Here is a 14,184-nt window from a genome sequence, read left to right as displayed (position 1 = left end):
TTTACACAGTGGCTTCCGTAACTTTGATTTTATGTGGCTTTCTTCCTCTGATCCACTTGCAAACATGGCCTACAGGATCTTCATGGCAAAGGCCCAACAAAATACACCTGGAGAAAGACTCCAAGAAGTAAGAGTACTGGCTGTGTTTGTGGCAACTCATACCGATTCTTTGGGGAAGGACGGAACTAGATCTTTACAGCTAATAAAAAAAATAATTTACACCTTTGCAAATTTATTATTATAGAAAGAATATGACAGATTGCTAAACTGAGTAAATATTCAGTCATACCTCCTCCATTATACATATCCTGTTAAATACCTTCTTTAAGCATCAAAATGCTTATGCTGGACATCATCTAAGGCAAGATACTTGGCTGGGTAGAGTCAGCCTACTCCAGCACAACCATTCTTACATTAATGCTGTATGGTGAGCTTGTCATAATGACTTAAACTGGACAGTCAATTGCCTTCATATGAGATTTCAGAGCTTGAACAAATGGAATGGAAAGAGTAGTTARTGCAATACCTTATTTAAGATTCAAGAAAACCTGCTCATACTTATCATATTAAGGTGCATGCTTGGTTATTATTCTAATTAGTGACAGGCTCACTCCAGTTTATCTTTGAAATAAGCTGTTGAACATGTTGATCATACAAATTTATGCTATGTAGCTGATGATTATGCTATCATATTTACAAGTGAATTGAAATTATAGACAAAGGATATGCATTTAATAAGGAACCTTACAGCAAAAGATGCAACTCTTGTTTTAAGGAAATCATTAAAAAGTAATAAAAAATATTGGTTGGGGTTTACAAAAATGAGAGAGGATATTATTCACGCTAAATTCTGCTGCTGTCATCTGATGGTCACTGCTGTCTTCAGTCAGCATCCTAGGCATTTATACAGGTAGGATCACTTGATGAGTTCTACCACTGATGGAGAATCAAAATACAACTGAGAGAGGAAAAATAATCAAATCTCTTAGGAAATGAATCAAGTGCTACTCTTACGGTCATTCAGCACCAAGTCCTCTGGGAAATATAGGATTTGGCTTCTTCACCAACAAACAACCTAAGTCTTTCAAACTAGTTACTAGTTTACAACAATGGGGAGTTCTTAAGCAAGAAGATAGGAGGAAAAAACTCAAGATTCTCAAGTGCAGACCGTGCGTTAGACCTTTGGAAGATCACTGCATCTGCATTTTTCACAGTCAGTGGAAAACACATTGTTTTTKTCAATAAATTGCTTCATTCGGTAGGTCAATGTTGGATTGCACTAAGACTAACATAGGTATCATTTAAAATGACAGAAAAGAAGTAAAGAATGAAAAAAATGACTTTAGACTAAAGGAGATAAAGAAAAGTGCAAGGAACACCAAGAAAGTAGAACAGATAAGGCAAGACCAAACATGTAAGGCCAAAATTTCTGAAACTTTTCTAACAAAAGTCTCCACTGAAAGTGATATCAAAACCCYAGCAGGGAGATAAATGGTCCAATGTAAGCTCTATCAAAACTATTCATAATATGAGGTGACAGAAAGAAGATAAACCTAGAATCATCTTTCTACAAGAGACAGGATTCATCATTTGCAAAACAAAGCCTAGGAAAACATTTGGGTATGTAAAGTTGCCTGTGCAACTTGTAAAGTAAGTATAATATGATGAATGTGCCAGTAGAGTTATAAAATGGCCAGATAGTAGGACAAAAAAATCTATTGTTCCTACAGTGCTAATACGATGCAATACAAATAGACATATCCTCATACCATCAAACAGGAGAAAATATCTACTTCCGATATAATTCAGGGTCACATAATAGGAAAGACTGTAGAACTACCATCCTAAGCCAAAGCTTCAGAAAGGCACAAATGCAACTAGCAAAGAAATCTTTCCAAAGAAATCCGTAAAACTAGAGGTACTTGACTCAGTCATAATCTTCATTACAAAAGTTTGGAGAAATTATAGCATCTCAAATCCCCAAATATGAAGCCATATTTGTATGGCTATTCAAGGAGTAAAAGGCTTATTTTCTACTCTAAAACCTTACTGATGTGAATCACAAGAAAGGCATATTTCTGAGAAAAAGAAAATTGATGTTCTTAAGATGTGTTGTGCATGAAGACTCTTGTATATTTCCTTAGTGAGTATAAAATGGGTACAGATATTAGAAACATCATCAGAGAAAAATGTGTCCAGTATCATTAGATTCATATTTATTAACATTGATCTTTTCAGGCATAGAAATAACCTTGAAAAAATGACTAAAAAGAATGGTAGTGAGTGCCTACAGTGCGGAGTGACTAAGATGAATTCTGCCRCTTAATATCTCTTTCAGTTCCTGGCTCAGAATTCTGATCATGGCATAAATAAGAGGTCTCCATTTTGTCTACTGTAAACATCTGCTATAACTTTGTGATGAAATTCTTTAATTTATATCTTTCTGAGTAAGCCATAATTTTGTTGAAACTTTCAAAAGCTGTTTTGGAACTCTGCATTTTAATTCACCATGTCCACACAAGAATGAAAAATAGGTCACATTTCAAGCGTTATAAACCTTGAACAGTCCCTTCAGTAACATGTGTACAGAGCAGCAGTTCTGTTATAATAGATTCTGACAACTATTTGCTARTCATAGCTTTCTTTATGTACAGTATCTATTCTAATATCTGTAGTATGTGCTATTTTAGCTAAAGGGAACATTTATATATATGCAACAATATATACCTGTAACAAGTATTTCTGTGCCTTTCGCATGTAATTTCTTACTATTTTTAAGCTATTGTGGCTTGCATATGGTCCTCTGAGCAAGATATTTGGTATGTAGGTGTACACTTATATGCATGTATGTATGTACATATATGGATGATATAGATCTGCAAACCACTACAGGTTAGGTCCTTTGCATGTAGAGTCAGCTGAATAAAGTCAGTTTGTATTGGCTTGCCCGTATCAGAATTACCCAACGTYCTTCAAGATACAACATATCATGATACAAGGCCCGTGAAATAGTTGACAGTCTCTATCTCAGTCGTCAAGTCAGTGTTTTTATGCCATTTTATTTTTAGGCCTGCGTATTCTTCCTCTCCTCTAAATGCCTGATGTGCTCTGTCTCTGCCTACTCACCCTGCACCCAAGTTCTCTCTACACTCAAAGGCTGCCTGTGAGACAACCATGCTGGAGCATAGAGAACTGTATCAGCTGCCCTTCAACATGCACACATAGGTGAAAAAGCAAGGCCTAATCTCCTTCACTTCTTGTCCACATTATGCAGCTACTCAAATAACCACACCTTGAACACAAACAAAATATTAAAAAAATCCTAGGTGCTAGCAGAACAGTGAGATGAATAATAATATTCTAAAAATACAGCTACACTTGTGCCAACAAAAGAGAGAATAAGCAGCCAAGGCTGAGGGAGGGAGCTGTTTCTTTGCAAGGCAAATGATATTTTATGCGCATTCAAARTGACTGTGAACCCATGCGTCTTTGTACTTTATAACTTAGATGAATCCTCCTTTTTTTCCCTTGAGGAGATTTTCTACCTGTCTGTAATATATTTCTCCACCGTTTTCCTCTGATACTTGCTTTTTTTCGAGCATATTTCGAGCGGTGGGGCGGGCCACCGGGAGGGAGGAGCCGGCGGCAGAGCCGGGCGCGCTTCCTGGAAGGGGTGAGGGGTGAGGGTTGGTGCTAGCACAGTTATGCGCTTTGTGCAGGTTTGAGAAAACTTTGCGAAGTTCGCTCGGGGCGCGCTTCTCCGCGTCCGCGGCTGCCCGCAGGGATGGGCAGCCGTGTGCGGCGCGGCATGTGCTGGGGCAAGCGGGGCCGCGGGCCCCGCGGTGGGGGCGCGCTGCTGGCGCTGGGGCTACTGGCGGCCGTGGGCTTCCTGGCGTGGCGGCATGGCCCTCCGCCCCGCGCCGCCCCACCGACGCCCGCCGACGCAGCGCGGCTGCGGAGACCTGTGTACGAGAAGCCCACCCCGGAGCCGGGAGCGCTGGGGGAGCTGGGCCGCGCCGTGCGCCTTGAGCTGAGCCCGGCCGAGCTGCGCCTCCAGGAAGAGAGCATCCACCGCCACCAGATCAACATCTACCTGAGCGACCGCATCTCGCTGCACCGCCGCCTGCCCGAGCGCTGGCATCCGCTGTGAGTACCGCTCCTGCCCACGGAGCCTGGCCGCCCGCCGCACAGGGGCCGCCCCCGCGCCGCTCCTACCTGCCGCCGCCGCGRGTGGCCGGGCCGCGCGGGAGCGGCGCCCATCCGACTGCCACCTTTAAGATCACGGGGTCAAACCTGTGCCATTTCATCCGGCTTCTACTCTTCTGAAGGGTAGGAAGGTAAACACGGTGATGGTAGGTGTTTAGCTGGGAGAGGTCGATTTCCTGCACTAGCATCACCATTAGTTTAACCTTTATAAATAATGGCATACTGCAGTGTTTCATCTGCTGCTGTCCCCTGCATTGATCGCTGGTTAGGGCAATTTAGGCAGCATACTTTTAAAATCAGCCCCAGCTTTACAAACATTATGCTTCCTAAACTTCCACTTTTTGCTGTACTTGGAGTAAAACCTCTTCTGCCACACTGTATAAAGTAGATTGTTTTGACAGCAAGAGTATTCACTTACTGTAGAAATGTCCACAGAGGTGCACAGTCACCTTCTAAACTGAGACTTAACCTGTTTCTGGATAATCTGCTTCTGGGATAATTGACCAGGGATGCTGGCATCAGTAAATTTAAAATAAGATTAGGTGCTGTTGGATGAGATGGTTCCAGTTCAGGCAGACAACAGGTCACGGGAGTTGTGGTGTCTGTGGTGTGCAGCAGGTCTGAGTGTACAGTCGGTTCTGGCCTAATGCGTGTACTCTGTGTTGTTCAGTCATTCCCTGAAAGGGCTGTCCTGTTAACCGAAGAGCCAGCCAGTGAGAAGAAGAATCTTAGAACAGAGTTGACCAATTATGTGTCTCCAGCCAAAGGGGAGAGTGCCATGGCTGCTATGAACTCCTCAAAGTCCCTCACTGTTTCACTTGGGCTTAGCTTCAGCCAGTTTGTTCATTTTACTGCAGAAGGTTTTATGGTAGTAAAGAGAAAGCAAGGCTCTCTCTGCCATGTGTTCACTGCAGTTTTACTTGTCCAGTAGTTCACCCAATTCTGTGTATATGTGCTGAATCTAAAATGTGAATCTTATGGGAACTATTAAAAATTTACAATGGAAGTGCAGGGACTTTTTATAGTAAATTTAAACCTGACAATAGCCTTACTTCTCTCATTTAGCTTTCATTCTCCCCTTAGAAGCAGTTTGTAGACCACAGGCTGAAAGGACTGTTCTTGTTGCATTTCTATAGCAAAATTTTAAATTATTTTAATGAATTTTTTGGACTTCTGCCATTTCTCCCAGACAAGATTTTGGAGGAAAAGGAAGATCATATTTGTAGAGCAGAGGATGTGATAGAGGAGGGGAAAGAGAGAGAGATTCTTGAGAAGAAATTAATGTAAGTGAGCAGATGGATCTTGTTACAATGACACATCCTTTTCTGATTTGAATATCTGAATGTTTCAGCAAATATTGAAATGACAAAATCTATCCAAACCAGAAGGATTGCAAAGCATCAGTGACAGAGTAAACATAATCTCAGAGGTAATTGTGTTCTAAATTAGGATTGCATTGTACTGCTTTAGTATTTCCTGATACATTGAAGTGCTTCGTGCCTTTCCACACAGTTAAATTGTAGCAGAAATAATACAGCTTGTATCCAGCTCACAGAGCAAGTGTAGAAAAGCTCCCCAAAGACATTTTTGCAATAAAATTGTTACTGCCTTTCTGACAAAGGAAGATTGTATAAGATACCTAAGCCAAAAAACTAATGAAAATGATATCAACAAGCCTGTACTGATATAAAATTTATTGTTTGGGACTTCAGTGTAAGATTAGAGGCTATATGTCAAGTTGAGGAAAAATATGATTTAGAGTCTTTAAGTTTGGTAATGCTTGGCCATTCATGATCTCTCACCCACATTAGGTAGAAAGGAGAGATTACAACGGTAGGAAACAAATAGTAATGGGAGACTTCAACTGTCTCTGCAAATGATGCAGAGGTTAAATTTTTAGATGTGAGCCGTGAAACCACTTGGCACCTGAAGACCAGAAGGTGACAAATACATCAGGTTCTAAATGGAGAACTGGAGAACTAAGCCTCAGATCTGTTCCAGACAAGCTATTTAGAACCTGTAGTAAGGCACTGAATTAGTAATGTATAGATAGGTGTGTTCTATTGAGAAAGAGTCAACCTGTTTTTTGTCAAGGATATCATGTCTCACAAATCTGTTCGGGTTCTTGAAGGAGATAACAAATATATGGATAAGAAGAATGTAGTGTGTTAGGATTTCCAAAGGCTTTTGACAAGTTCCCTATGCAGCTGTAAAACAAAGTGGAAATTTCTTACATTTTTAAATAACTGGTTAAAAGCCAGGAAGCATTTTTTTTTCTTTTTTTTTCTTTCTTTTTTTTTTTTTTTTTTGAGGAGGGTCACTGGTGAAGTGCCATAGAAATCTGTGTTGACCTAGTGCTATTCAGCTTATGGTATGACTTCCATAAAGAAATGACTAATTCAGCCTGGAAGACACACAGACCAACAAGAGAGGTATATGGTCAAGCCCTGTAAAATCATGAGGAGTACGGAGATGGTGAAGAGGGCTCAACTGTTCTCTTCTGAGGAATCTCTRCTGGGGAATCAAATGAAACTACTGGTTTGCATGTTCAAAAACAACATCAGGATTGGTTCTTTTTGTAAAGACCAAAAATGGCCTTTTTGAAAAGGTTCTTTTCTTCACTTTACAAAGAAGTATTTGATGTAGGACTTTCTAAGAGTTCAGAGTTTGTGTAGGCTTCAGGAAAATGGAGGGGTTAATGGCAGAGGAATCTTTTGACAGTGGCTAACAGGGTGAGGACTCACCTTGGGCTCAGAAAGTCCTTGAATTAAATATTGCTGGAGAAAAGTATTGCATGCCGGAGGGACTATCTGTATATTTTGCCCTGTTCTAGTGGCTCTACCCAGGTAACCACTAGTAACCACTGGGGGTCTTTTGATTTGCTCTTCCTGAGGTACCACAATACCTGTTTGATGCATGAAGTGGATGGAACAAATTCATTCCCTTCCTTCTTCCAAAAATCCACTTACTATACAGTGTAAGGAAGTCCATCAGTAGATGGACTATAAAACTCACATCAAGGATTTATCAAATATTACCAGATACTATGCTTTGAGACAGAATACTAGACTATGGGATTTTGGTCTGATTCAGCATGTTATTCTCTGTGGATGGAGGTGAGGCTTGAAATTTTAGATCACAGGAAAATAGGAGGAAAGGAAGAGAGAGAGAGAGAGAGAGATAGCCAGCTTGCCACTGCTCCTGTTAACCTCAGTGTTCTTACATACTCATCAGTGATCTGCTTATGGATGTAGGATGTTGCTTTGTCAGAAATGATGACAAAAGATTTTCCTACTGTTACATGTTGTACAACCTGGATCTGCTTTTCAGGTCAGGAAGGTAGCAATAATTTTTCACTAATTAAAAACTAGAAGAAAGATATGGAAGTGTCTGCTGTTGTCTGGTAATAATGTGGGGGAAGAAAATAATAGTCTAAATGAAACTAATTCCCAAAATAATGTGTTGTTAATAATGTGTTCACTACATTTGATTCTGGATTTTATATAGATGTCATTTACTTTATTATAACATTTTTTCAATTTCAGATGTTTCTCCTAGTAATATATTCATAGAGATATAAAAGTTCAGAAGTCCTTTAGTCATTTTAAAAAGACTTATGTTATTTTGGGTACTGATCCTGTTCTTGTTGAAATAGAGAGTTGGAGTATTGGATGACTTCTATAATTTCTTCAGACAGTTACACTTCCCTGTAACTGTCATGAATTCAGGTCAACAACTGATAATAGTGTTTCATCACAGACAGAAACTTCTTAGTGTTAATCATGGTTAGAATTGTATATCTCCATTACTGAACTGTAAAAAAAAATAATAATAAAAATAAAAAATCCTGCTCACAAGCATTGTACGGGCCTTTAGACTTTCTACCTTTTTTTTGAGTAATACTTCTCACAAGGGTGCATTGTGCATTTATTTCACAGACAGTTTCTGTAAAATCACATTAGTCTTTTGGCTGTATCTTGTTAGAAGAAGAACAAGGCAGGGACAGGCACCTTTATGTCAACTCAGTATTTTCATGTACTCATCATTTTATGCTCTTTTTCATAGTAGAAGCCCGAATCAGGCCTTAGGCCATATTTTACTGCTTCCAAGCAAATGGATTGGTTAGTCTTTTCTGTCAAAACCTAGAAAATGGTTTTGAATAGCCATGAAAAACCTGAAAAAAAATAATGTGGATCTATATARTAATTACTGCAGTAGCTGTAGAAAAAGTTTTAGAGGTTCTTTAATTTTATGCAATTTTCTGGGTTTCAGTATCATTCTGTTTTGAGATATTGTCTTTGAGTTTAGGGCAATAATCTTGTGCTAAGATTTTCTCTACTTCTGAAAATGTTTTTCCATCTGTTCTGTGGTTTGAGTGGGCCTTCCTCAATGCCATGTTTTCTTCTGTTTTATTTTTTTTCCACATGGTAAACACAAAACTGCATACTATGCTCATCTGGTCATATTTTGTTAATAAATTCCCAGAATAGTCCTCCCAACAAGATTCTGCTCCATTTTCTACTCCAAAAATGACAGCATCTTGTTTTGGTGTGCAAACTGCCCCTGTAGGCAGTGTAAGGTTGTAACCTGATGTAATGTTACTGCAAATGGCATGGCAACCTTGTGTTTCCTCTCCAGTATAATGAGACTGACTGCATTGATATGCTCTACTTTTATCTCTTATCTAAGCTAAATTAACTGAAGTGACTTTTTGCCATCTGTGAAATAAATGCAAACTCTCTGAAGTGCTTGTCTGCAGAAGTTGTCAGTGTGTTCTTCTCCTGTAAATGCAAAACTGATTGTATTATCCATACCCATGGCCTAGTTTAATGTAGGCATTCCTATTTCTGGCATTTGTTCAGAGTCCAAAAGATGCATCCCTTTTCTATTTATGAAAAAATATTTTGCATAAAACACTGTTGTATGCTTTTAATGTCTTCATAATGCTGTAGCCACTGTTTTCTTTCTTTTTTGCTTGTTTTCTAGATTTTGAGGAGACTGATTCGTAGTAACTATATCAATCATAATGCCTTTTATTCATTACTTTGTTATTAGTGACAGATCTCTCTGCTGTTATAAACAGGCTTTGGAACTGCAAAACAGTCTGTGTCTCATTCCTTCCTCATATAGTTAAGTAGAGGATTAAAACCTCTGCAGCACTATTTTTGTTATAAGCAGGCTTAGGGTTTTTTGGCAATACAGAATGCACCAATGCTTCCACAATTGCTTTGATACTTTATTGTTTTACCATTTTTGATACATTGTTTCCTGTCTCCTGTAAAAATGTCATTTTTTCCATCATTACACATTGTTTAACTCTCAAATGTTCTTCAGAAGAGCTTATATCCTTGAAATAGACTATTTTTGACATTTTTTCTTTAAGGTCTTGTAGAGAGCCTCAACTTCCTCTAACCTTTATAAAGATGAGTGTTTAGTTTGGGTTGGTTTCATTCTTGATGAAATTCCCAAATCCCTGCTAATAAAAAAGTGATATATGCCTCTATAGAATACTAAATAATTTATGAATAGATGTATTCTTAACAAATATTTTGAAAATTCACAAAATATTACATATTTTTTCTTAAAATGAAAATAAATGGGCATATAGAATATAATGTTTAGAGATTAAAGTGTTATTTTCTCTTGCCATGTCATTGTTGCAGCTGTGGTGAAAGTCTTGCACAAAAGTATGTCAGCAACCATTCTTAATTAACTCATGGTAGTGTGCCTGATGTACAWACATGTTCATGCTCTCTCCCTCTGTGTACAGATACATCTCTAAAAGAGAGAAACAGCTTCTTAAAATGAAGTAAATAGAGTGATTTCATTAATTGACATGAATATTCTTCAAAATCACACATATAATTTTGTTTTGGCATTTCCTGATTGATGTCTCCTTAGTTTCTAATAAATAACCTACTATAAAAGCTACAAACACAAAATTTTGTAGTGTAGTAAATTCCAAGGTTAAATTATTAAACTTGTCAACCTTATAATCTCAGTTAGACTGTAATTTATAAATATAGTGTAAAAATATAACATCATCTCCTCCCCCCAAGAATTTTGATGAGTATGACCTTTACATGCATTGGTTTGTTTTTCATTTTATGAAGTATGCTGGAGTAGGGGCTGTAACAGAAAGAGCTGGGAAAGACAGTACACAGTGAACACATTTTTAAAATTGTTTTCACTGATGAGAAGGCATACATTAGTATTCTTATCTCTATCTCCCTGTCTAGGTATTTGAAGATTCATGTCTGAATTCAATTAGAATTTTAAAAATTTATATGTTTGCTTTATTATAAATTGATAAAACTGTTGTGTTTTRGTATTTTCTTGCTGTTGTGATCCATCTTTTAAGTCACAAATGATGCCTTTGGGCTGTCTGTAGTTCAGCAGGAGAATTCTTGGAGCATCCATCTGCTATGAACATGAGAGTTTGAAGGGAAGCAAGGAATATACAGAAGCAGGCTGCTGCTGGGCCAGGACCACTGCCACTTCCTGGGAAGTTTGGAGGCAGTCCCGGCTGCCTTTTCCCTGGCTTTGCTGTGTGCAGGGACCCTTCTTGTGCATTTTACAGTGAGGCTGCAAGACCAGGAGTCATGGGAGAGCAGCAGCTGCAAGGAGATTGCCCCATTGTTTAGCGTTCCCCACTTCAGTGCTTTTCAGTGAAATCCAAGTCCTTCTTAGAAATTAGGTATAACTTCTATTTATATATGTAAACTAAGATTTATAAATATAAGCAAGTAAAGTCAAATTGCTGTAGTTGAAGAAGAAAATGATAGCAGTGAAGGAATATATCAAACTTGAAATGACAGTGCTCTCTCATCTGTTTTGCATGCTTGGAAATGTTACAGTAATTGGCTACCCCTCAAAAGCAGATCTCATTTTTTACGTTTATATCATGTTTTTGTGAAGCATTTGATAGTTACAATAACTACGTTCACGATGATGTATCAGAGAACCAAGACTAGGAACCAAGAGTAGGTAGGTTCCTCTTACTTTAGCCATGGAATAGTGAAGTGTGTGGTCTCTTACAGACCAGGGAGATGTGAGCCTACCAAGGWCTATTTGCCTATCCTACCTAAATGTCTTAAAGGGGATGAGGTGGATCTCTGTCTAGATTAGGGTTTGTGAACATATAGTCTTGATGATTAACTGAAAGTAGATACCTGGCTTTTAGGGGCTAATGTGAATGCCCTGAGATAACCCCCTATCCTAGATAAGGCCAGTATTAGGCATCTTAAAGGTGGCATTAAAGAGCACCTTAGTCAGAAACTTAAAGTAGCTTACAGTATAGACAGTATATGTATACATTCTCAATATAGGTAAAAACTTATTTTTACATTACTGTTATCRGTTTATATCCTCCTTGTCATTTTAGTGACATGTTGTAACTGATAGGCATTTGCTTTTCTGAATATCCAAAATAGGAGTGAAAAGATTCACCTAGCAGAAGCTTGGATACTTGGGTGACACAGGCAGAATAAAAATACATCTGGAAGTCCACAAAAGTGAACACAGAATAGATCTTTTGCTAAGACTGCTATTGTACAGGGAAGTTGGGAGATGAAAAAGCTGAGTTATGACAGCTACTCTTTAAGTTAGGATTCATATTTGTATTTTTTAAGGTCTTGTTAAATATTAATACTTAATGTTCATATATGTGCCTTTTATTATCAATCTACAGCACTTCTACATACTTCCATTTTAGAGATTTATTCCCATTTATAATTTTCTTAGGCTATTACTAACCCAGAGTTTAAATGCTTTAGGTTTGTAATCTGGGATTATTTTTTTTTAAAGATTGAGCAAAACTCTCTGAAATTTCTTTAAATACAAAACTGTAAGGAAAAATATGTCTTAATTTTAGCAACAGTATTTGAGACCTGCTTACAGTTGTGATCTTGCAGTAATCTAGTAAAGAATATGTGTCCCGGAAATATTTTTCAAGATGAACTTGCAAATCTTTCTTTTATCAGAATAACTTTATGGATTTTTTTCTTTCTTTCTTTCTTTTTTAAAATAAAGGTTTCAAATTTTTCGGTTGGTGTGTACATGACAATTAGCTTTTCTAAAAGGGAAGCATGATRTATTATATCAATTTATATATGTACTCTGGTTTTTATATGTAAAGTGAGAAATACTTTCTTTGTGCGTTAGATAGTGAGCCTTGGTAATCTGATGGAACATGCAGGTTAGATACGAGCAGGCTCTGAAGGTATCAGGTAAAATTCAGTGCCCAAACGTATGTGCCAGACAGCCGTGGTGAGTCAATACTCTTCAATTACATGCTGCATTCCCCAATTGAGCTAATGCATAACTGCATTCGATAAAATGTCTTTTCATAGTTTTGGCCTCTTTCTTAACTTAAGAAATCTAGGAATGAGTATTCTGATATGTTCCAGAAGACGTTGACTTTCTTGTACAATATAAGTAATACTCAGTGAAGGAGGCAGAAACACATGGTGAATCAGCAGCAGGGTGGTGATTACCTCATTCTATGCCAAATTGCATTTCCTATCTCCAGCATGTAAATTTTGGGCAAATTTGTTGAAATCTTTAATCTRTAATTAAGCTTATAAACCTCTTAGACCTTTTGGATTTCTTCACCCTTTTTAAATAATGGAATACAACATTATTATGCTGTGCATCTTTTTGATGTATTTTCCAGAGAAGGCTCTCTTGGAGATTTTCTCCTAATACCTTTTTTTCCCTTCATTTTCCTAAAATGCAGAGGCAAGGATCCTGTTTCCATCAAGGAATGAATTGAAAATACCTGGTACAAGTGACAGTGGTACATAAGAATAATGTTATCTTGGCAGTATTGAGCATAATTTTTCTCAACAGACTAAAATAAATACGTATTCCTAACAGTTGAATTTATCCAATGAGTTTTCTTGTGTTGCTCTGTTTAAAAAATACTAATTAAAATGTCACTACTTTTTCAGCCGTTAATACATGAAAATTGGCAAAATAAATCACTTCCATTGCTCCCCGTTGGTCTGTGGCAGTTCCTTGTGTGAATGCCATGATTTGCCTCAGGATGTGTCAAAGCCTGGAAGGATGAGGATTTTTGTGCTTGATGGTATAAGTATGTGTCTATATTTGTGTGTACATACATATATACATATGTACATATACATATATGTATGTATGTATACACATCATATACAATGTATGTAATTTTGTAATATTCATTTCATATTTGAGAGGAACATTTTGTTCCCCTTCTGCCCAAATATAATTTTTCCTCATTGATTCTTCATTTTAAGATATTTATTACAAAAGTACTCTAATTCTTTTTTCTTTTCTCATGAATTTTTATTTTAGCAATATTCTTTATTTGAGTTCAGATTTCATTTTTCTTGTTACATATCTTAAATATTGCCTGATTGTTAAAGAAATCTACAGGAATTTTTTTATTACTAATATAGCAGCATTAAATGATCAGTAAGTACATATTCAATATACAATAAGTAACCAATATATTTTCTTCTGAAGTCATTTTCTGGGTGTTTTGATGAATTTATTTGCTCATACATTGAACTGACAGAATTTGCTATCACATATGCTCTTCTAGTAAACTTCTGGTTTATCTCTTCAGCTCCTGGTAGTGTAGATTTTGGAGGACTTGCTGGCATTCTCTTTTCATAGGAGGGATGTCTTATCTGCTTTGGTACTACTCTTATCTAACAATATACAGAAACTAATGTATATCCTTCTTCATCTTAAGTACTGGTATCTTCCAGGCAGTAAGCTGGAGGCGTAAGGAATCTCTAAAACATATTTGCTGGTGCATAACAGAACAGCTGGTATAGACTGCTTTAAGAAAAGGGGAGGGGAAGGTAATAAATAGTATCATTATTTTTAAACTGGTTTAGATTAGGACACTCTTTAATTCACAGTTTATGCTTTTGGCTCATCTGGAAGTTTCTTGGCATCCTTATGTTCATTTAGGGAACTACTTTTTTTTTT

At 37.5% G+C, this 14,184-nt stretch overlaps 1 protein-coding gene across 1 annotated transcript in view; it reads left to right on the top strand.

The window, feature by feature from the left end:
• Positions 1–3,666: 3,666 nt before the first annotated feature.
• Positions 3,667–14,184, top strand: part of GALNT12 (polypeptide N-acetylgalactosaminyltransferase 12) — a 45,336-nt gene continuing 34,818 nt past the window's right edge. The window contains exon 1 of the mRNA XM_085315708.1: positions 3,667–4,146. Coding sequence (XP_085171834.1) covers positions 3,785–4,146 — 362 coding nt within the window. The 5' untranslated portion in view covers positions 3,667–3,784. The remainder of the gene's footprint in view (positions 4,147–14,184) is intronic.

This window comes from Rhea americana, unplaced genomic scaffold, assembly GCF_003343005.1.
Source record: "Rhea americana isolate MKP2758 unplaced genomic scaffold, rheAme1 scaffold_436, whole genome shotgun sequence".
Taxonomy (NCBI): Eukaryota; Metazoa; Chordata; class Aves; order Rheiformes; family Rheidae; genus Rhea; species Rhea americana.
The sequence above is the reverse complement of the archived record's forward strand: the minus strand, read 5'-3'. Positions and strand labels throughout refer to the sequence as shown.